We start from the raw sequence: 24,049 nt of genomic DNA, 5'->3' as shown, positions 1-24,049 counted from the left end.
TTGATTCTGTCTTCATTGCTTTGTGTTCTGATAGGATCAGATGGCACAGGCAATGGCAGTGACGAGGAAGGATCTAAAGCGAGTGCTGCAGGTTCGGAAAGTGACTCGGACAATGCTGCCTCTGCAGACGATGGTATAGATGAAGAGGAGGCCAAAGACCTGGCTGCTGAGGACAACTTAACGGAAGATGAAGAGAAGACCAAACAGCAGCCTTCTTCAGACAGCTCCACCAAAGACACCCCCGCCGTCACCCCACCCAAAAGCAGACGCAAGAGCAAGAAGACATCTGAGCCTGAACCTGCTGCAGCTGCTGGCACTGAGTCTACCTCATTGTCAGGGTCAGGGTCAGGGTCCGGCAGCGTGAACACAGAGGAGTCTCAGGCTGAGCCCAAGAAATGGAATTTCCGCAGGAACCGGCCGCTTCTGGACTTCACCACCATGGAGGAGCTGAACGAGATGGACGACTACGACAGTGAGGATGATAACGACTGGAGACCTACAGCGGGGAAGAAGAAAGGCAAAGCAGCCACTCAAAAAGGAGGGACTGAGGAAGAGGACGGCGGCAGTGCCAGTGACGATGACGATGATAACGACGACGACGACGATGATGATGATGATGATGACGATGATGAGGATGATGAAGATAATAACAAGGAAAATAGCGATGACAACAACAACAGTAGCAGTGATAGTGACAAAGAGGTGAAGAAGCCCAAGAAGAAAGCTAAGAGCGCTGGTGCTTTTGATGAAGAGCTGACTAATGACAGCATGTCCCAGGGAAAGGGCAACGAGGTGAGTGCAACTCCAGTCTCACAGGTCTAAGACCTCTAGTCCTACTGAAATTAAATTATTGTTTCATTTTGCTACTACATACATATTTGCTGTCCTCCCTTTTTAGAATCAATACTCAAAACAAGAAATTTGCATTTAGTATTTTTTGGTTCCATGAGTACACCCCATCTGTGCATTAACCGGTCAGGATGCCTTCCACTCACCGTCGATGCAAACAAATTTGTTGCATACATGAAAAACATCTTTTAAACTTCTTTCCATAAAGCATTAATGTTAAAAGTCTATCATTAGCTGTTACTATTATCTTAAATTTAACCAGAAAGTAGTCCAAGACATAACACAAAATGAGCCACAGACTTAAAACTGCTGCTCTCAACTGATTATTAGCTAGTATCTCCTTATTAGAGCTGCTGTGATCAGTCAGTTAATCGATTAATCAACTGATAGAAAATGATAACCAGTCATTTGTGTAATGTCAGGAAGCGTTTTGGGTTCAGCACCATTGATGTGAAGAAATCATGGAAAAAGCTGAAGCATATGATGAGTTTGTAAAATGCAACTTCACATCTTACAGTAATGTTAGCTTGTGAGGCAGACTGTGAAGCAGTAACTGTACAGTGTAGTGTAGGATTTGACCACATGTGTTGCATTCAAATTAAAGAAGAAAGAGGAAAGAAAAGGAAAATACATGTTCGTTCAGATTTAATAAATGGTGTGATCCTTGTTCAACAGCTCTGCTAATAAAAAACTATGTTTGTAAGCTACAGCTACCAGCACGGGTTTGCATATGCTGTGTCTGGGTGCCCCTGCCAGCTCAGCTGTCAATCAAACACATACTCAGGCATGTAAGATAACAGAGAATTTCAGATGTAGCTCTAAAGGAAGAAAGTTTTCTTCTTCCTTTCAAGTGCAGTCTTCCACCTTGTCCTAGTTATGTAAAGCACTGGAGATGAACGAGGTATTCGGTCCTCACTTTGGCTACTTTGTGTGGCACTCCGTAATACCAAACAACAATATGAGTCACAAAGTCACCATATAATCCAATGAGAGGTTTAGATGGTATCACAATAGTTGCAGGAGAATTTCTGCCTTTGTTGTAACCGACTCACAGTGTCCATGAGCATTGTATATGGGATTTACTAACTGCCAGTTACTGGATCTGTGGTCAGATCAGAGGGGGGCAACATAAGATAAGTGGCTTTACTATGGCTCTGTTTCCTGATTTCCCAGGATGCCTTGCTGGACAGGTCCCAGACTTGGAGCACTCAGCACATCCTCATCTGCTGCGTCTGTCTGGGCGACAACAGCGAGGATGCAGATGAGATTATCCAGTGTGACAACTGTGGGGTGACCGTGCATGAAGGTAAGCTGCAGAGTTAGTCCAATGTATTTGTGTGCACATATATGAGGAGCTGCAAGTGCCCAAAATCAGCAAGGCAACTGTCCATTGTCATGACTGCTTCATAAAATAATACTCTTAAAAACGACCGTTAGCATCCCAGGTCAAAAACAAAAAAAGTACTAAAAAGTGAATTTTGAACTTAACCAAGCAACTTCTCTGCAAGTACATTGATGCTTCAGGGACTTGCTTTCCCCTGAAGTTGGCAGTATGTGCTCTCAGGCCGTGTATCACTGCCAGCAAACTCTACCAGAAAGAAGTTATTTTGTACTTTGTATATCTATTTTACTACCACTAGATGTTACAAGGTGATTGCACTATACCTTTTTGTTCCAAACTACTTTACATTTACTTTACATAGTGGAAAAGGTAATAAGACTGATACGACTGTCGTCAGTTCTCTAGGCCTCACTATGCTTCAAATGAAGTGCTTGCCTTCTACGTCACACCACTGTCCAATGTTGGAATAGAGGCAAATGTGCAATCCAATTTTTGTAACTTTCCAGTGCAGATAGTCTAATAATCATGGTCATTTTACCCTACCATTGGCCAGGTGTGTGGGGGAGTGAAAGTAGGGTTTGAAGGAAGTTTTGCAAATGGCTGCACTTGTATTGAGTCACCACTAATTGTTTTCCCCCCTGACACATTGAAATAAGGTAAGGCAATATATTTATATAGCACATTCCATAAAACAGCGATCATCAACTGGAGGCCTGTGGGCCACATCCAGCTGGCCAAAGCTTCCTGTACAGGATGGTAATGAATTCCTAAAATACATGCATTGAATGTTAGTCACCAGTGAGAGAGGCCCAGTCCATCCTGAGAATGATTGTCCGTCAGCTTGCCAACCTCTGGCAACGAGCCAATAAATCAGTTTTGTTCATACTTCATAGTTCACCCTCTCTACAGAAGAGGATTATTGTCCAACTCCATCCTCTCTGCTTCCTGGACCCTACATCAAAATACCTGGCTCCCAGGCTGGCCCTTGTCTGGCTGGCACTTTTCTGGAACCAACAGCAGCCATACTACGTGGGGTAACTCCGTACTTGTCAGAGCTTGTCTATTGCAAGAGCTGTCACTTGGGTTTATTTTTGTTGGGCAACTTTTGTAGTGAATCTCAGACTAAGTATTTTTCTTTGTTTCCTGGGATCCTGAAGAATTTTTGTTGAGATAAAGACTCCTTCATTGGTCTTTGTATTGAACACTGACTGCCTCCTTGGTAGAGGTCTGAGATTTTCTAGTTAAGTATCAACACTCATATGGGCTAACAGTTATTAAAAAAATTGTAAGAAAGTGAAAATATAGTACAAAGTAGGCTAATTATGCATAAATATATGTATTTCTTTTTTTTTTATGTTCGTTCCTTATGTGTCTGGTTAGAAAAATTCTGGCCCTTGTACAAATGTAGTTGATGACCCCTTTCATAAACAGTGGCAGTTCAAAGTGCTTTATAGATTTCATCATAAAATAACACTGTATGACTCAAAACACTGACAGTTAAAAGACATTGATTGGGCTTCATAGTCAGCTACCAAGCTCACATATGCCTGTGATCACACATAACATCACACAAACTCACAGCTTACGCTGCACTGACACAGTCCAGTGTCACCGTGATTGGCTGAAATGTATCAGCGTTTCGCCTCGAATCAGCGACCACCTTTGAAGTGCAAGCAGGTCTTGTTATATTATCTCAGACAGTGTAACTCACGCACTCTCTTATGACATGTGCACGCGCTCCTGCTCACACACACACACACTCACTCCTAATCACCAATTCTCCACAGCAGACATGAGATATTAGAAGCAGGTCTTTAAATTTATCTTGTTCCTTTGGTTGGTTGATATTTACTTCCTTTGAGACATGTTTAATCTCCCTGAAAAGACACAGAAGGGAGACTAAGTGGTTTGCAGTGGAGGCTTGAGAGGGAGGAGGCAGTGGCAGCACTTGTGGCCACTTCCTATCTTCCTCTCCAAGGACATGGATGGCGTTTCTTTGCGGGTTTGTGTACCTGATGTGTTGTCAGGGGCAAAAGCTCCTGGTAGTGTCACCCCAGGAAAATTCCAGTTAGGGGTAGGGCTGAGGGCAATACTGCACTGTGATCTAAGGTATTGAATTGAGTTGTTCCAAGCATTTATTTTGCCAAGTGGTTATGCTGAGGCAGGCTAGTTTGACCTGGAACTGGCAGCATGTCCTGTCCTCCCATGAGCACAATTGTTGATGTGGCCGTAGAGTATCAGAAATTAACTTTGTCAGTATGCATGTTAATACATGGAATGGTAGGAATATGCTTGGGTAGACAGTAATATACAGTGTGTGTTTTATGCCTCTGCACCAGTGACATTCATTGACAGAGGTTTTATGATTCGGGGTTGCCCTCCTATTTGTCCCAATCTAATGAATGCTATATGTCAGGAATGCCGAGAAAAAAATTCAGAAAATTTGGCACACAGATTCACCTGAACGTCAGGATTAAGTGAGCACATTAAAGGTCAAGGTTACTTTGACCTCTCATCCATTGCATTATCAAATCAGTAACGTTCACTTGGACTCAAATATGAACTGATTAGATTTTGTTGGTCTCATAAGATGATGGCCAGCTGGGTCAATGATCCTGCAAGAAGAGAAATGCCTTGGACTCCCCACCAGTCAGGTAGAACTGAAAAAGACTCTTGGATGAAAGGCAGAACATCTTCTAGAACCTCAAGCAAGTCCAGTTGCTTATTTATGACATATCCGGTCTAAACAATCTAAACCAACATGATACCATATGACATTGGCACAATCAGGTGCACTTACAAGTTTTTACAAAACAATGGCCTACAGGTATGCCTACATTAAACAGGAGAGGGCACACCACAATCAGTGATGGTGTTCTCTCTCTAGAAATCATAATCAATCAATATGTGACAGATGTTGAAATTGTGGCGGGCAACCACAAATAGATCAGTGTATGGGAAACCTGTGCTAAAAGTCAGTGTTGTTCTGATGCTGTTCGTTGGACACAGGACATCAGGAAGGGGTGTTGAGCTGACGTGACTTGAAATAGAAAGCAGTCAGCTGTTGTTTTAAGATTATGGAAATCTGATGTAATTGACCATTACATTGTCACTGACACACTGAGACACTTTGAATCCCTGAAATTGTACTTTGAAAATAGACAAGTCTGTATTTTCAAAGAAAACTACCTCCATTTATTGGCCAAAATTTGGTTTGGTGTGCCTCAGGGCTGAAATTTGGGCCCTATTTTTTTTTTTTTTGCAGTGTATGCTGTTACTGGGAAATAGCACTGTATTCACTCAGTATGCTGTGCTCACGATGGAACTCTCTAGCTGATGAAAATAATATATTAAAACCCAAAGAATGAGACCTCACCTTGGGATCTGAAACATTGTTATGTGCATTATTTACTATTTTCTGACAGTGTGTCGACTCAGTGATTAATAGATCAAGAAAAAATATTCAGTAAAATAATGCTGTCCTACATTAGCAGTATATTGACAGCTTAATTTGGGTATTTGTGTACTTGCGTGCTGGATGAGTGATAGTTCTCAAGCCGGAGACGATATCATGCACCTCTACTGAAAAGATGTACTTGTAACATGTTGGCTCATTTTAGAGATCACAAAGTACCTTGTTCAAGGTTAAGACAAGGTCAAACAAGGAAGGACTTTGAGGCATAGATGAGAGATGAGCCGTCAATATCTAGTCCTCATACGAGCCAGTATAGCAATACTGGCTCGACTTCACGGTTTCTTTGTTCTTGCATTCACACCACTCTCCGGACACCATCACTCCCTCTCAGACGAGAAGAGAAGCTGACATGAAAGGTAGGCACTCAAGACCCGGGTGGGAGATCAAACGCTGGAGTGGGCAGAAGTCCACAAAGCAAGAATCTACACAGAGCACATAGAGGAGTCCTGTTCTTACCATCCTGCCTTTTGATTATCAGACTCTTGCCAGTCATACAGGGAGACATCATTACCGGACCACAAGTTCTCCCTTTGCTTTTATTTGCCTTTGACTGTAAATGCAAAAGAAGGGAATTTTTTTTGCATACTGTATTTATGTGTTGAGCTCTGCTGGTTTCCTTTTAGTTAGTAGTTAGTACATCCAAGTCCCTTATTTTGTTTCTACTTATCAATTATATGTTACTTTAGATATATAAAGACATATAATTGATAATTAATATCAATTAAATTAATATACACTATATTAATAGTATATCATTTTCAAACTGTCATCCTTTCCTGATTCATTGATGTCAAAGTGATATTGAATTTTTTATACAAATGTGAGTGAAATTAAGCTACAGGCACTGTAAATGTTGTTATTTCCCCAAATGTGCCTAACTTATTTATGCTGTCACCTTATTTGTTCTATTTAACACCAAGAAATGGATACGTCTGATTTTATTTCTTAGTATCTCTCAATACTCTTAACTTCCCCTGCTTGTCTGTAGAATTCAGCCCCAAGGCCCAAATACCTCAAAAACTTCTCACAAATGTATAGTGTTTTTTTTTAGGTCTCGGTATTTTCCTATGACAGCTGGTCACTGTCAGTTACTACAGATATTACTCAAATAGTGTTTTTTTCAATATTTGGTGCTTTGATGAGAATTTCTTGCAGCAGGACAGTGTATGTGGGGTTGAGTCAAAGTAATATAGCTGAGTGGTAGTAGCTGATGTCTGTGTGTTATTAAGATGTTGTTCCACCACAAGCCTTAGGAAAAGCTTCAGTGCTCCGTGTCATACAGTCTCCAAGTGTGTGAAACTCTACTGAAGGGATGATAAAGATGAAAGATATTCCCCCATCTGGTGTTTTGATGACGGGGGTCGAGGGTGGTTTCGAACATGTTTCTCTAAAATCTCCTGTAGGTGCTCAGTTCGGTTGAGATCTGGTGACTATGAAGGCTGTAGCACATGACTGACATCATTTTCATACTCATCAAACCATTCAGTGACCTGTATGAAGCATCTCTATTCATTATGTTTCTCCACTCATTCACATTTTTCTTTTAATTTGTCGCTCATTTGTATAGTTTGGTATGTAGATGGTTATACATAGATGATTAGTAGGAGACCGCTGCCAAGTTGTGGGCCGTCAGTGTGCTGTCAGAATAACAGATGGCTGGTACATTTATTTGCGGTTCTTATAACTTTTCATCCCATGGAAAAACAACCCACGGGAACCCCTGTGCATTAACTTGGATCCTATTTTTTCATACACACGCGATTTTATATTCTCATCGCTCGATGCATCCAGCAGCCTTTGTTGATGGCAAGAAAACATTTCTTTCTATTACATCTCAATACAGTTAAAAGTACTTATTTTGGTTCAGTCAACTCTACCTTGCCGCGCCCCCCCCCCCCCCCCCCCCTTTTTTTTTCCTGCCAAGCTCGTCATTTCTGACAAGGATAATCTTTCCCTCAGGGATTATGAAGCTATCCTGTAGTCATCACTTTTTGTCAGCTTAGCTCATATTAGCCAGCAACCCGTGGCTTAACGGTCTGAGCTTTGTATCTCAGTTCAAAAGGAACACCGAAGATTTGTGCCATGGTTCAGCCATAAGTCGGTTAAACCAGCATGGTGGTCATTCACAACCCCCAGTTCCACGGTTCAAAGCCCAATCAGTGAAGATGAAGCGCTCAACTGTTGCCAGAGGTATTCCGGTAATACCTTTCTTTAAGAAAATAAACGTTGAGTGGAGCTATATTGGAGCTAGCACGACTTAGCCTCCTGCCCTTGCCACACACTGTACTGTGGAGGAAATGGAGGTAGAAATGTGCAGTAGTTCTGTTCACAATTTCGCTTTGTTAGATCCTAAGTAGTTCTTCCATTTTGAAGGTCAGAATGAAGTCCAGCTGTGACTTAATTGCCCCAGTGGAATAATCAGCAGCTTGATTGGTGTGTCCTGCCTTTGAGTTGATCTCGAAGAAAAAAAACAGTGGCCTGTAAAAAGTGGATATACCCCACCAGCCTCTGAAGAGCAGAGTTCAAAATTAGTGATTCACTGTGACACACAGCAAATGGTCTCTCAATCAGAAAAGGACATGCATCTACCAAACAAAGTGTTGAGCTGAATAAACAGCTCCATCTGCCCCAGTGTTTGCTTTCGATGTGCTGCCCAACTCCCCAGTGTGGCACTCAGTGACGGGCATGCAGAACATTGAGCTTTTGATTTGCGAGTCTTTCCCATTCCTCAAAAAGCCTGAAGGCTGGTTGACTGAATTAGGAGTTAGCGTGTTATCTCCTCAACGGAGGCAGAGTACTGATTGCTGCCCTCATTGGTAGTGAAGAGCACGTCTGCCTGGTGTAATAGCTGCCATAGAAACCACATCAGCCAAGTAATTGTTTAGGCAACCTCAGAAAATTAAGAGGACAACATTAAAATTCTTTCGCTTGGCTTCTTCGTGCTTCATTTTTTATTTATTTATTTTTTTTTATCAAATGTTCAATTTGTGTTGCTGCAATGTCACAGTAGATTGACAGCTTTGGACCATAAGCAGATCAGGGCTGTTTCTTACTTTTTGCCTTCTACTTGGTTCCCAGTGTTAGAATAACAACAGTACAGTCAGCCATGTTGACACTGTTGTACAGTGTCCACTGATTTTGAGTCAGTTAAATACATGATAAATAGTATAACAATGCTAGAACTGTATGTCTCTGAGGTTCATTGGTCTCAGTTTTGTCACTAAGTTTTGTAGTAACTATCCAAGAAAAGCTCTGCAGTGACAACAGCATCCTTCTTATTGCTTTGTGTTGTTATTTCTGTTAGCAGTGAAGGGCAAACAAATCTATGGCAGAGCAAGATGTAAGTCCATGCACTCATCTCTTCCCATTCAGTGTTGATGATTAATGGATTGTGTCATCCAGTTGAAGAATGACATCAATCAAGACAGCCTAATGTTTCTTGAATGTGAATTCATCTGGAATGACTTCCACAAAGAGGAAAACCTGCAGCTGAACTTTCTGACGATGGCAAATGCTGTGTTTGCTATCAAGTTGCATTATGAGCTGTCTTGATACTCATTCTGGGGACTAAATAGTTAGGCTATCTTGGCCTCGCTGCTTTAGATTGGCCCGTTCTTTTTTTTAATCCAAAATCCTGCAATTTAAAGAAAGTGCAATTAAATTACTGCAAATTACATTTAAATGCTGTCGTAAAAAAATGGAAAGATTCCAATATTATTTTGAAAAGGATAAAACATTTTTGGAAGGACGTGTTGCTAACCTTTACAGAGTAGAGTTGTATTTTGAAACTTCCAAAAAATAGATTTTGAGGGGTGTAGCCACTGAAAGTACGGACAGTCAGCTCATTAGCATATATTTCCTCTGATTGTTGTAGGGTAGTGACAGACCCTTTATGAGGAGCAGTCACATGGACGATAAGATTGCTGTTGTCTTTAAAAATGTAGTTGTTTTTACAATCCTTTTCTGTGTTTCCAGGATGTTACGGTGTGGACGGTGAGAGTGACTCGATCATGAGCTCTGCCTCAGAGAATTCAACAGAGCCTTGGTTCTGTGACGCCTGTAAGAATGGAGTGACTCCCAGCTGTGAGCTGTGCCCCAACCAGGATGGCATCTTCAAAGAGACGGACGCTGGGAGGTGGGACACAGTAGCACATTGACCCGGTGGTCAGTTGCCATTTACTAGAGGCAGCGAGTGGAACGTGTTCAGAAACAAATAACGCCTTAGCTAATGACCTTAGCTGGTTAAATGCTGAAGGCAATATATGTACAGGCTAAATTGTACATATATTCAGTTGTGGAAAGAAGACGAAGTTGGATTAAGGAGGAGAGAGAGAGAACTGGCAGAGGAGTGAGAGAAGGGGATGGAGGGAAGAGAAGAGATAGAGGAAGAAAAGGAGTGAGAGAAAAGAGTGTGTTATGTGAAGCGTGGAGACTTCAGCCACGTTATCGCTGATAGTGCTCCTCAGCCAGGCTGCACCCGAATTTACTACTTCACTAGAGCATGAAAAACACAGCAAATTAAACTGTGAAGCTGTTGCTTGCTAGAGATGGATATCTTTATATTGGACTTCGGATTCTCTTCCCTAAAGTCCGCATTTGAAATTGTGTCACACCAAACTGTAGCTAGAGTCTGGGGCTTCATAAATCTATGAATCCATTTCTTTTTGAAGTGTCTGAGCAGCCAATTTCATGATATTAAGCATCTTATTGTCTGCAGTAATTCACTAGACTAAATGCAAAAATAACCGCAGCCATAGATTTTAATCAGTTTGATGGTATTCCTTGAAATCAGTGACCAGAAATCAATAAATTTTAAAATGTCACCTTTTTAAAAGTGCCTTTCATCTTGAAGCATTTTCAGGTCAGGATTTTATATACTGGTGTGCTTTAGTTTGTTCTGCTTCTCTTCGACAAACCAGTTTATCAGCCGATCTGATTTTCTTTCTCTTTGCTTTCAGATGGGTGCATGTGGTTTGTGCACTTTACGTTCCTGGAGTAGCATTTGGAGACATCGATAAACTACGACCAGTGACGCTCACAGAGATGAACTATTCAAAATACGGGGCCAAGGCAAGTATTCTTTTCTTTTTTTACCAATTTAGGTAGGTTGGATTCATCTTGATTTAGGTTTTACTGACATCTTAGCATCCTGCAGGAGCTACTTTTTGATTAGTGTATGGTCATCTGTTCAAATATATTGGTTATGTTACATCATCATTCCTGCTTAATTATTGTCCACTAGAAAATGCTTATTTTTCTGAAGGAAATTTAGGATGCTCACTTCTATGGACAACATTTAAACATTTCAAAATTTTCAAAGATTGATTTCAGAACATCCTGGCAAGGTTTTGCATGGGAGTTAACTTGAAGCTGAAGCAGTTCAGGAGTTTTGTGCACTGAAAGTGTTTGAAGTATTCATTGGTGTGGAAGGGTTAAAAGGAGTTTAAATGTTATCATTTAAAGTAATTAAGGAATGAGATGAAGTGAAACTGTCAAGTGAAGAGTAAAAGATGAAAGCAGTAGAAATGTCAGCGGAAGAGCTCCAAGTAGGGGAATTGTCAGTTGAAGTGCAACTGCAAGAGATGGTTGTTGACGTGTCAGTTCATATGCAAGCATTGACAGCAGCAGATACTGTGTGTCAGTAGAAGTGTAAGAGCTGAAAGGTGAAATAGTAATTCTGAGTTATAGAAGAGATAACAGTTGTGTACACTGTTGAAATGTCTGTTGAAGTGAAAACACTGAAAACAGTGAACAGAGATGAGTAGGTCCAGTAGTGACATGTTAACAATCCTGCAAAGTTCCAGCTAATTAATTCCAGATGAAATATATCTGGTACTTGGTACTGTGTAAGAACAGGAAGCAGTGGAGTTATCTAAACTCTGAAAGTAGTTGAAGTGCCAGTTCAAGTACAAGCAGTGAAGTCAGTTAGTGAAGTGAAGACTGTCAACAAACAGTCCTTTGAATAATTGATGAAAACTCTTGAAATATCGGTTGTAGTGCAAGTGCAAAAGATTTATTTGCATTCAAAGTGTCAATTGATGTGCAAGTATTGACAACATTTGTCAATAGTTGAAGGGTAAAAGTCAGTTTCAGTGTGTCTTGTGAAGGCAACAATTTCATTTAAAATGAAAGCATAGACAGCACTCGACAGTCACATGGTTTTGGACACTTTTTAATACTAAACACCACATCACTGTTAGTCAGTTTGGACATTTTGAATGTCAGAAAAATTACCTTTGTTAATTCTGGCTCCTAGGGAGAACAGAGCACAATTTTCAACATTTTATCCATCCTGTTTTCACACTTAAGTCATTGTGCGGTGCAGCTAAATGTGATGCCTTCAGTGACTCATAAAATAAAACACATTGTTTTGGAGTAGATACATGTCTTCTGCAACCACCCTAAATAAAAAAACTCATGGTGCATATGTGTGTAAAAAAGCAAGTCATGTGGTGATGGGCTAACAGAAACTAGTGTTCACTTTGTCCTTGTTGCAGCAGCCACTTGAGGTCTCCCTGTTGTGTTCTGTTGCATTTAGGAGTGCAGCTTCTGTGAGGATGCTCGCTTTGCCAGGACTGGTGTGTGCATCAGCTGTGATGCAGGAATGTGTCGCTCCTATTTCCATGTCACCTGTGCACAGAGGGAGGGACTCCTATCTGAGGCTGCAGCAGAGGAGGTAAGGAAAAAAACTGAACATTCAAATCACATTGGCAACATATTGATTAATTATGTCAGTTTTCTAAGTGGTGAAAAAAATCCCAATTCTAGGTGCCATGCAGCTTTGCAGCTGTTTAAATGACAAACCAAAGTGAAGCAATATTCAAACAGTTGAGGTTTTAACGACAGACAAAAAAAATGAAACACAAGGAAGACCCAGTCTGATGAGCTTTGTCCCACAGCATATCAAGTGCTTCAGGTTGAAGTACTTCAGGTTCAACTCAATATCAAAACCTCTGTCACACTCAATCAAAAGTTTGGTAGATTTATAACTGACTTGTAATAAATCTAAAAATAGATTTTTCCCTTTCTGTGACCATTTAAATACAATTATTCTTCAACCTACAGAGACATTTAGCTCATGTTGACTTCAGTGTGAGTTACTTGTGGGTTGTGGTATTAATTGACGAATATTACTATATCTACAAACAGGTCAGAGCTGACAAAACAACAGAAACATTTTAAGTCCCAACAACTCTCAAAAACTAACAAGGTGTGAGTCTTACTCAAATTTCTCCCAACAAAACAGCGTGCAGCAGCATTAGCTTCTAGGCTCTTAGCTAGGCAGCATAAAGCAAACGGGCTCTTCTGAAGGCCTGCAGACTCTTCAAGCAGAACAAATCAAATGCATGAGATGTCTTCTTTTTGAGGATGGCTAAAACTGATGTTTGAGTTTGACCTAAGTGCAGACAAGCTAACCAGCATTAGCTCACCAAGCTACCTGGCTTGTAAATCAGTAGTTATATTTGTTTTAGTGTCACCCTTTTTACTGTCATTTGTTGTTGTCTGACAAGCCTTTGACTTGCTAGATAGCTTTAATTACAGGATGTAAGGATTCAGTTTATGTTTATGCCAATGCCACTACCCAGTACCATCATCATCATCATCAAAAATAAGCCCCTCAGCTTCGTTTTCAACGAGTGACTTGTAATAAGTTTTTTTGATATTGACAAGAATTGGAGTATTTATAATCACTGTCCATTCTACACGGCGGTTCATGTATGCACCATACATCCTGTACTTCTGCACAAGAAAGCGTTCCACACACTACAAACCACTTAGTCAGTTGCACAAAAGGCTTCTATCACAAGTCAAAGTGCTGATGGCCTCCACTGTGACAAGTCAGGCTTAAATGATTCTAGAAGCCCAATATTTGGAAAAACTGCTATTGATTTTTCTGTTTGTCTTTCTGTGACAGAGTGAGGAATGGAGTGGACTAGGCTGTAAAATGTCAAATTAGTAAAAGTTGTAAACAATAATGTCCCCTGTCATTACTAATTATTCCAACTGTTGATGCATGTTTTTGTTTCCTCAGGATATTGCTGATCCATTTTTTGCATATTGCAAACAGCATGCAGACCGCTTTGACAGGAAGTGGAAAAGAAAGAATTATCTTGCCTTACAGTCTTACTGTAAGGTCTCTCTGCAGGAGAGAGAGAAACAGCTTACTCCTGAAGCTCAGGTGAGATTTTGTCATTCATATCAGTGTCAGCAGCCAAATGTCAGAACAACTGTTAAACATGTGCATTAGGGTTGGGCGATGTGATGCTATATATGTGCAACAGTAGAAATGTGTCCACCGGCAGAGATTTGGCACTTCCGTGTCCCTTAGGCTGTATTTACACGCTGTCATTCACAGTGTTTGCACTGCTACCCTGCTACACAGCGAGCGAGTGGGTGTGTTGATGACATTACACAGAGTGTCGCTATCTGCTTGTCTGCATATTGTTTTCCACACTTCTGGTGATATCGTGGATATGTCCAAGTACATGTAGTATTGATGAAAAACAATCATCGTCACGGCCTCCTCCTGCACACTCTACAAAGGCACCACCTCTCTCCTCAAATAAGCAGAGTATTTCCAGTCAGTGAGAAGGTGTCTGACATGGACAAATGTGCCACTCTAGACAATCCAAACCCTTTTTTTAATTACATTTACAGAACTGTTACTGTACCGTAATATTTATCATTACCATGATTAAAAAATGACATACACAGTGATAGAAGATTTTGGCCATACAGCCCACCCTTAATGTACATGTGCATGTGTTTATGCCTCTATCCATATACCCATATGACTTACAAGAAGAAGATTAGAGAACGTTCCAATGTTAGGACATTTGCTGCTTCTTCAGTCCAATGGTGGAGATTATGTAATGTTCTACCTTTTTTATTCTTGATTTAAGTTAAGGCAAACAAATTATGTGAAGACACTGGCAACTTGCTGGTGGTTTATTAACTTTAGAAAGTGTGAGTATGTGAACATTTATGTGCCCCACCTGCAGGCCCGAATCACTACCCGCCTGCAGCAGTACAGGGCAAAAGCAGAGCTGTCGAGGAACACTCGGCCTCAGGCATGGGTGCCCCGGGAGAAGCTGCCTCGACCTCTGACCTCTAGTGCCTCAGCCATCAGGAAGCTAATGAGGAAGGCAGAGCTGATGGGCATTAGCACTGACATTTTCCCTGTGGACACATCTGATGCCAACGCCAGTATGGATGGTCGCAGGAAACACAAGCAGCCTGCCCTCACAGCAGACTTTGTCAACTACTACCTGGGTGAGGAAACTCATTATCAGCTTGCTGAAGCATGCTTTTTTTCTCTCAGGTTGCAAAACTATATACTAAAACACTAGAGTGTCTCGACTGTCATACTTTGATGGAAGGACAAGCTGTTGTCATGTAGCTTTTATTAATGAGAGCTGTCCAGCAGTCGGGGGTCAGAACTAGCTTGTCTGCGCTTGCTAGCTTGACTTTTAACTCACTCTTTTTCTCCTAGTCTTTTTCAATGATTTTAGCCACAGTAGCTCTCAGTGGTACTACGTACTCAGCCTTAAGTTACAGGACTACCAGGACTACCCTTTGAATTTCTGGCCCTCTACCACGCTCATTGGCACCATGCAGGTCTCAATCATACTGCACACCAACTCGGTAAGGGCCTCAGACTGGTGTGCATCACACTGTGTGTGAATGCAAATTAAAATATTGACTGGCAGGCATAACTGGTCAAAAGTATTCTCTGTGGTTACGAGATCAGTGGTTAACTATTGACATTTCTTGTACAAACACTAAAATTACTTTTTGGAATATAAAACGGCAAGCTTAACAAACTACTCAGTCCAGCACGCCGTGATGTGAAATGTGGGCCATTGCTATAGCTCCAGCTTTCAGCAAACTTGGTGCAAAAGAACTGCATTTGCATGCATGGTTGTCCATTACTCATTTAGTTGGGGACATACATCTGTCTACATTGTCACATTGTGGGGACTTGTATTCCTCATGGAGACAAAATGCATGTCCCCATAACATATGTCATTTAATTTTAAGGTGAAGATTTGGGTTAGGTTTAGGTTAAGGTTAGGGTGGGGGTTAGGGTCAGTCAAGTAGTGGGTATGGTTATGGTTAGGGTCAGTCTCCAGGAAAGTCTATGTGTTGTTCCCTTACACACACTGCCCAAAGGCTGCAGCCCAGAAATGTGTCAAAGACAGCAAAATAAGACATCGGAAAATTCAGCGCAAGTACACTACCGCACACTGCTAGTGGGTCATAAATGATGATGACTGAGAGGGATTACTTTTGTATTAGTCTAGAACTAGTATAGAATACCTCTTACTATTAACGGTTGTATTAAGGGTTTTACCATTTAGCTCCATACTCTAATGCTTTGTAAAGGCACTTTCTCCCCAAATAAGTGATTGTGATGCCAGATGTGTGAGACACCATGCCAGTAACCTTGAGAGCATACTCCATTAGCCTGCAGCAGAGGGCCTATCTGCCATCAGTACACTCTCTCATGTGCTTTTTCCTGTATATAGATTGTGATCGTGCTATTGATTTTTGTCCCATTGATATTCAGAGCGGAACATGCGAATGATCCAGATCCAGGACAACATCTCGGAGCAGAAGAACTTAAAAGACAAGCTGGAAAGTGAGCAAGAAAAACTGCACGTGGAGTACAACAAGGTGAGCTGCACAATCCAAACCCACAGGAATATGGGTCTTTTCTTGGGACAGACTGATTCGTGAAATGTGTCAGTGATCGAACACATTTGTGCTGATGTTCAAATATTACATTGTAATAAGTAAGATTATGAGGTAATAATTCAAACACAAGTGATCAGACGAATATCCACATGACCACATGAACAAAGAATTCAGGTTTAGCCAATATAATGTTTAGCATTTAACATTTGCAGATTAGGACTGAACACATCTTACACCTGAGGCGGGTGGGTACGTCACTCCTTTTGCATGTATTTGGTCATAAAGTTTAATAAGTTTTGGACAAATTTAGATTTTGACCTCATAATGACGGCGAAGGGAAATTCAGGGGATCACTGAAGTTGTTGCAGTTCATCTTTAAGGGGACATGTACGTGTGTACCAAATTGTGCACCAGTTCATCCAGCAGATGTTGAGAGATTTCACAGGATAGGTGAAACAGGGCAAGTCAGAGGATAATGTAGCGAATAGGATTCATCGTGAGGATAACATGGATGTCTGAACCAAATTTCACAGCAATCCATTCAATAGTTGTTGAGGACCAGATGACTGGATTATGGATTTCCATAAAATTTTGTATAGGTGTTCATGATCCCCAGAAGACAAATCCTTCTTCTGTGATTGTGACTTTCCCTCTGGTGCTACCATGAGGTGGGCATTTTTGGTTCAGAAATGAGACATTCCTGTCCCCCCTGGGTGAAGTGTGACTGGTTATTCTGCAACTTTTCGTCTAGCACCATCATCTGATCAACATTTCTCTTTGTCTTATAAATACTTTGGTTTATGACTAAATAACTGAAAGGAATAATGAGGTTTCCTTCAGATTCAGACTGGTTTAGTGCTAATCAGTGGAGGGTAGCATGCTAACAGGCTAAACTAAAGTCCAGTAATCATTACCTGGTAAACATCAGCATTATCACAGTGAGCATGTTAGCTGTCAGTAGCCGTTAGCTCAAAGCACCCATGTGCCAACAGCCTCACAGAGCTGCGAGCATGGAAAAAATCTATAAAACTAAAGCAGAATAAGCTTTGGTCATAAATTCATCAGTCATATCTTCATGTTGACAGTTGGCATGTCAGTCTGAATTTAGTGACAAACGTGTTTATCAAACACAAAATCAATTTATGAATTTCAGGTGCTATTTGGTAATGTTTTACAGACAGTGCTCAGCTTGGCATGTATATGGCCTTACTATATGTGATAAAAACTGGCCAACTCTGTGCATGCCTTTCTTTCATCTCTCTGCAAACGTGACCGCTGTGAAGTCACTGCCGCTCCATCTGTCAACATGAGGAAGGGAATACACCAGCAGAGTAAAAGTCACAAGAGTTAATGTTGCGTTCACTCTTCTGCCGTGCGTGTTAAGCACTATTAATGGAGTGAGTGGTGCTAATTGCACTGCTTGAGTTGCTCTTACGTGGCTTTGGCCTTGGAGAAAATGCCAACGGAGGAATGCTATTACAAGTCTTTCTTAGATGGATAAATAGTGGTAGAGCCCAGTACAAGGTTTACGCATGACACGAGGTTCAACTCCATTGTCATCGTTTGAAGTGTTGACATTAAACAGTTACACTGGCTGCAAAATTCATTTAGAGGTTCACCTGCAGCATCAGTGGTGCCACTGTGCACAATATACTGTAGCATTTATAAGACTGGATGATCATCATGTTTTTACTCAAACTGTGATCCTGACCGTGAGCCAATTAAACTAAAGCTAGAAAGTAGCTTTTTATCAAATAGGCTGTCACAAAACCAGAAGGCTCTGTCCTCTTGCTTCTCCAAGCCTGGATGATTAGCAAGTCTAGTGAACTTCAACAAGTAAAGATGTTTTTTTTATATATATATATATATAAAGCTGTGCTGTCTACGCAATAGAAGTTACGGCTACATGACCAGTGAAAGTAGAGAAACAGGGCTGTGGTATTCCCTTTCGCTCAAAAGGTAGAAAACCTCCAACAACCAGAATGCATTGCGCCACTCGCGCCACTAAACACTGTGGCAGGTGGCCACTGTACTGAGAGTTGGGCAGTACTTGCTTTGGGCTCATCCTGTTTCAAGCACCGGTGGCCTGGTCACAAACTTGCTCGTATTACAGCTTAGCAGTATTACAGCTTAGCAGTACACTAAAATATCTTTCTGAGACCATTTCAGGTGGTAAATAGACAATGCAGTAACATAATCTTGACTCATATTTGATCAGCACTACCTTGTATCTCTCTCGATCGGTCTGTCAAGGTGGACATTCAGAAAATGTGGTACAGTCTGTAACAACAGGGACTTTCACTGGCAAATTAGCGGGGAGCTCTGGGTGCAGGCAACATCAGGGGACGCTTGACATTATTCAAATGCATATACTAGTGACACTGTTACTGATACAAAGCTCCCTTTAACTAAAATATAGAAAGCCAAAGCAAAACTAGAGCTAGGGATGAAAGAAAACTGTTCATTTGCTTTCTGTCTGCGAATGAGGTAGAAGATTGATAGCGCCAACGTCTTTGTGCTAAGTACAGACCTGGAGTCAGAACATGGTTATTTTAGCATAAAGAGGAAATAGGTAGTCTGCATGTGTGTGCGTGTGTTGCGCTGCGCGTACATACTAACTGGCAGAAACTGAAACCTCGCCTCATGTCATCTCCTCTCCCCCCCTGCAGCTCTGTGAATCTTTGGAGGAGCTGCTGAATGTGAATGGGAAACTGCGTAGTGAAGGCCAGGCCATGTGGACTCTGCTGGGGGGCATCCTGGGCCAGGTAACGCCACCATCACTGCCTCTTCACGCTCCGTCTCCCTCCTCTTCTCTCCCCTCAGGCCATCCTGCTCTCCACATACAGATTAGTTATTAAGAAAGTTTGCGGAAGAAAGACTCCTGTTTATAGATTTCCTTTTTAGCATAGCTGTGATTTGTGATGGAGAGTTATCCAGATTACGAGTAGCGACCCACATGGACAGCAGTGGGGTGTAATAACCGTGCTGTTTATAAATATCCTTTCATTTAGCGCTAACTGATTGACCTGTCATTTGCCATGAATTCAGACCTGACTGTGGTGAAATAAAAGCTGTCTCCCACTTCTCTTTCCTATGGCAACCAATTGCCAAGATGTGCCACTATGGGTGACGGGTTATATAATGAATGTGAACTGCAGTCTACAGAAATAGACTGAGATCTTTAGTTTTTTGTTAGAATACAATGCTGATCTGTAGCACACAGGTGTGTATGATAATAAAGCTGCAGCAATCTTCTTCTTCTTCTTCTTCTTCTTCTTTTTCTTCTTTTTCAACTATCACTTCTTCTTCCTGTACCCTAAAAGTATTTGGATCTCTGAAAACGTAACAGCTATAGCTCCCAGAAAATCTCCCACTACTCAGACCAAAAAAACCCCCAAAAACAATTGGTCAAATGTTGGAGCTATAACATCAACTTGTTTTGGCCTATAACGTATTTGCAGCATGATACATTTCTACCATTTTCAATTTTGTCCAAATTTGTGTTTTTCACTGCTCCTCCTACAAATTTTGAGCAATCTACATTAAGTTGGTTGCGTAGCATGTCTGGACTAATCTGGAAAAATGCTGTTCCGTATGGTTTGGAATTTGTACGTTTTTAAACCTTTGTGTTTTAGTTCAATTTTGCATCAAAATTGGCTGAAGCTATTGGAACCAAAATTGCCACACTTGTTTCAATGGTAGGGCTGAGCTTTGCTGCCCAGTCCTGGAGTCACTCGAGGAAAGGTCAAACAGGCAGGCCTCAGCTCAGCAAAGTTTTCCTCTCTTTCATTGTCCCACTGATGACAGCAGCAACCTCAGCGTCCGTCCTCCTGCTCTTCACCATGGTTACCTGACTGTGCCCTGGAGAGAGCACTGATTGGTAAACGCTCAGGATCATGTCATGGAAGAGCTCACACTAGACGTGTCAAGACAAAAAAAAATTCTTGACATGCTAGCCCCACTAATCATCTTAAAACTTGGGTTCATCTAAACAATTCACTGGTTGTAGGTTGTTAAAAAAAATGATACGCTTGTCTATTTCAATTACATCAAAGGTAGATTTATATACCTCAACAGAGTGTCAGCATATAGTAATGACCATGCTCAATTATTTTAAATAAAATCAAGAGTTTTACTTCAAATAAGAAACAAGCATCCAACATTTTGCTTGTACCCTGATCATTGTGGCTTGCAGCTACTGTATATTTACTTACAATTTTTGGCACACAAATTCAGGTGGTCAGTGTAAAATATATAACACAGAACTCCTGAAGTACTTGAAATCGTGCACAAATAGAATTGAATATGTAAATTAGTTGTTAATAGATTAACATGTAAACTATCACCTGAGCAATTTTTTTACACTGTCAACTAGCCAGGTGAGATGAACTGAAAGATGGACGCTCAGGCTTTTTGAAATAGGCTTATTCTCTTTCTTGCGGAGAGTTTAATGAGAATACTAAACAATTCCGGCGCCACCGAAATTTTGACAGTGGCACGAGGGGGCTGCTGGTGTTATCTGTACCACTGTTTCTCAAGCCTGGTCCTGGAGTACCACTGCCCTGCATGTTTTAGATGTATCCCTGCTCCAGCACACCTGATTCAAATGAATGGCTCGTTATCAGGCCTCAGCAGAGCCCAGTAACGAGCTGATCATTTGAATCAGGTTTGTTGGAGCACGAAAAAAAAAATTGCAGTTTTTTGTGAATAACACGAATTATTAACGAATCCTGTCATAACTGCAGAGCACACCATTCCCGATCGAGCCGCACGTTTTGATATATAGTTTGCGAGGGTTTTTGTCAAAGCTGCGGCACTAGTTACTAGAAGAATAAGAAGAAAAATGCGAGAGATTACAATAGAGTGGCTCGTGCATTGCCTTGTGCCACTAATGAAGTAGCTTCACTTTGAAAATGCTAAGATATAATATTTTTTAGATTTCATGGTGTCATCAACCTCTACCAAATTAAGCCTTCTAGATCCTGTTAGTTTGAACAGCAGCAATGCCAAAGTCATTTTGACTCAACTAACTTGCCACTGCTTTGACACAATGGAATAATTAGGAATAATTAACTCTTCTTTCAGTTAGCCAGCTAACCAGCTAGCCTGGGGTTTGAACTTGGATTTTTTTCCTTTGTATCAAAGTTCTCACAGCAGTTAGCATGAATTGACCTAACTTTTGAGACTAATGAGTTGAGGCTGGGCTCATACAAGAAAGTGGGTAGTAGGGAAGATGATCTAGCAGCAGCAGAGGTTACATCTAGCAAAGAACAGTCGAACAGTTCCCAGTAAATATTAAATACTGTTTTTGAAATTCAGTATATGTCAGAAAGGATTATCAAATTACCAAGTTCTATTTTATTTATGTTTTGCACAGTGTCCCAGCTTGTTTGGAGTCAGGGTTGTAAACATGCAGTGTACAACAAATCAGCCTTTAAATATACTCAGCTGAGAGAGAACAACATGGCCAGTTAGTCACGATTGGGAATATTCCATGCCTTAATAATGAAACCAGTTTAACAAGGGAAAACTATGCTGCTCATAAAACTACTTCCTAGTTATAGCAACTGATATGTTATGTCCATCTTGAACCTGATATTTATTGAAGCAAAACAGTTCTTTCCAATAGTATTATTATTATCATTTTATAAAACTGCTGTTTCCAAAGTCAAGAATGAAATTTTGTGCTCAAGAAGTTGAAAGATGCTGAAATAATACATCAGAGTCTTGTGGTTCTCTGTGTCTTATCTATAGCATGATGAAATGTACATTGTACTGTGTTTGTCTTTTGTTGTGCACAGTATTCTTAGTATTTTCTAGATCATGTTGTGTCTTGTCCTCAAAGACTAGAGCTAACTCTGACCCTTTACCTAAAATTATTCAAGAACATGGGACAGTCAAGTCAGTCATTTAAGGTTTTATGTATATAAGTACCAGTTAAATCCATAAAAAGGCTTATTGAAAGTATGGTCGTTGAGAGTATGAGACATGTAGATAAATATTCAAATTATATTAATGCAGTGTTGAGGCCGCAGAATGGACAGGGACTAGAAGGAGAACTGGCAGTGAATCTGCAATGACCACCATAAATCATCTAATTATGAACACACACGGTTTAAGTAGCAACATCAGTCACAGCACCGCATGCCTTTGTGTCATCTATCTGCCACATTTTCAACTCCTATTTGTCATCCTGCCTCTGCATTTGCAGAAATTATTGATGTCCCTAACTGGGACTCTCATCCCTCTTCCAGTACACAGTCAGTGCATTTGTTCAGGATGCTCCTGGAAGTTTAGCACTCTTGGCAACTTTACAAGAAAACACTCATAAGACATTTCCCAGCAGCCTCTATAAAACGCTAAAGCAGTTACTAGACGGTAGGTATCATAACAGGGATAAGTGTTTAAGTATAATTCTCAGTCAACAGAAAAAAATTACTATTCAATTTACAATTTACTACTCAATAAACTGGTCTAAGGGTCAGAAAAGTAAAAAATTCATATCATAATTTCCCAAAGTTGTTTTGTCCGACCAACTGTCTAAAACACCAAGATACTCAACCAAAAAGTCCTCAAATTTTGACAAGCTGAAAATATTCTTATATGATGTACATGGTGAGAGCTCATTTTCTGTGGATGAAGTAGTTTAATGGTTTAATTGACTAATTGTTTCAGCCCTGAAATCAATTCTTGTCTGTTTGGTTGTAAATCATGTCCCTTTGACGCTTCAGTTGTTGAATCTGTCGCACAAAAGAGGCTGATGTTTGTTGGCTTTGAAGGTTGCAAATGTGCGCTTAATAACAAAACGTTAAGACCACAGATGGGTCATCTTCAGTGGTTGTGAAACCTCTCTTGGGCAAAAGTGGAAGCTGAGCACGAGTGGCTCACGAAGCGCAAACCTTATGATGGTGAAGTAGAGTTGAGAAGTGGTTGCTCTGCTGAGTGGTGGGAGCAGCACTGATCGGGAAGGCAACAAAAAATAAACAAACAAAAAACTCCAACTGGACGTGGTTGAGACCACAGACTGAAGAAGACTAGTCCTGTGGCCAAGACAAGTCAAAACCTCCTTGGGATTGAAATAGTTTGAGATAATAGAAACTGACTGAGCCCTGATTGGTTGCTTGCAGATTTTGCTGAGAGTGGCTGTCACTCTCAGCCTCATGTATCCTCAGGTGGTAATGCATCCCTGAATCTGATATTAGATCAGAGAGCTTCAGATATAAGGGCTTTAGGGCCCAAAGGTGCCAGCAACAGTGGATTAGTCTTACAGCTGAAACACACAACTAGCACTTGTAGACATAGATACGAGGGAGCCTATTTGCCTTTGAAGAGCTGTTCAAGTGACGTTTTGTGCCACATATTGAAATTCATTATTTACTGTATTGAATATGGTGAACATGCTCTCAGCAGCAGAAAGTGCCCAGTTTGCTCCTGCGCTATATTGTTTTGATGATTTTCCCTGAGGGGAGAACTGGGTGGCAGGAAGCCAGACAGCTTAAAGCTCGTCTGTGTACCTGACTGTTTCCACTCACTATTTATAATCTGTACCGCTAAACTCCTTCATCTGTCTGATAAAGCATGTTAACAATGTTGCAACTGCTTCATATCAGCAGACGCTTCCTTGCGGCCGGATGCAGGCAGACTGCAGTCCACGTTGAGGAGATAGCCCCAGCAGCCCCTTGTGC

General features: G+C 41.0%; 1 protein-coding gene across 5 annotated transcripts in view; it reads left to right on the top strand.

Moving 5' to 3' along the window:
• Window positions 1-24,049, top strand: part of phf14 (PHD finger protein 14) — a 78,724-nt gene that overhangs the window by 5,256 nt on the left and 49,419 nt on the right. For all 5 annotated transcript variants that reach the window (XR_006007534.1, XM_041955410.1, XM_041955409.1 and 2 more), the window contains exons 3-11: window positions 35-792; window positions 2,023-2,155; window positions 9,642-9,801; window positions 10,625-10,736; window positions 12,205-12,342; window positions 13,699-13,845; window positions 14,669-14,939; window positions 16,237-16,343; window positions 19,034-19,129. Coding sequence is in view for 4 of the 5 variants with exons in the window: in XM_041955410.1 (XP_041811344.1) it covers window positions 35-792; window positions 2,023-2,155; window positions 9,642-9,801; window positions 10,625-10,736; window positions 12,205-12,342; window positions 13,699-13,845; window positions 14,669-14,939; window positions 16,237-16,343; window positions 19,034-19,129 (1,922 nt within the window). In the remaining variant the exon portion in view is untranslated. The remainder of the gene's footprint in view (window positions 1-34; window positions 793-2,022; window positions 2,156-9,641; window positions 9,802-10,624; window positions 10,737-12,204; window positions 12,343-13,698; window positions 13,846-14,668; window positions 14,940-16,236; window positions 16,344-19,033; window positions 19,130-24,049) is intronic.

Source organism: Chelmon rostratus, chromosome 16 (assembly GCF_017976325.1).
Source record: "Chelmon rostratus isolate fCheRos1 chromosome 16, fCheRos1.pri, whole genome shotgun sequence".
In the NCBI taxonomy this organism is placed as follows: Eukaryota; Metazoa; Chordata; class Actinopteri; order Chaetodontiformes; family Chaetodontidae; genus Chelmon; species Chelmon rostratus.
This window is presented reverse-complemented; position numbering and strand designations above follow the sequence as displayed.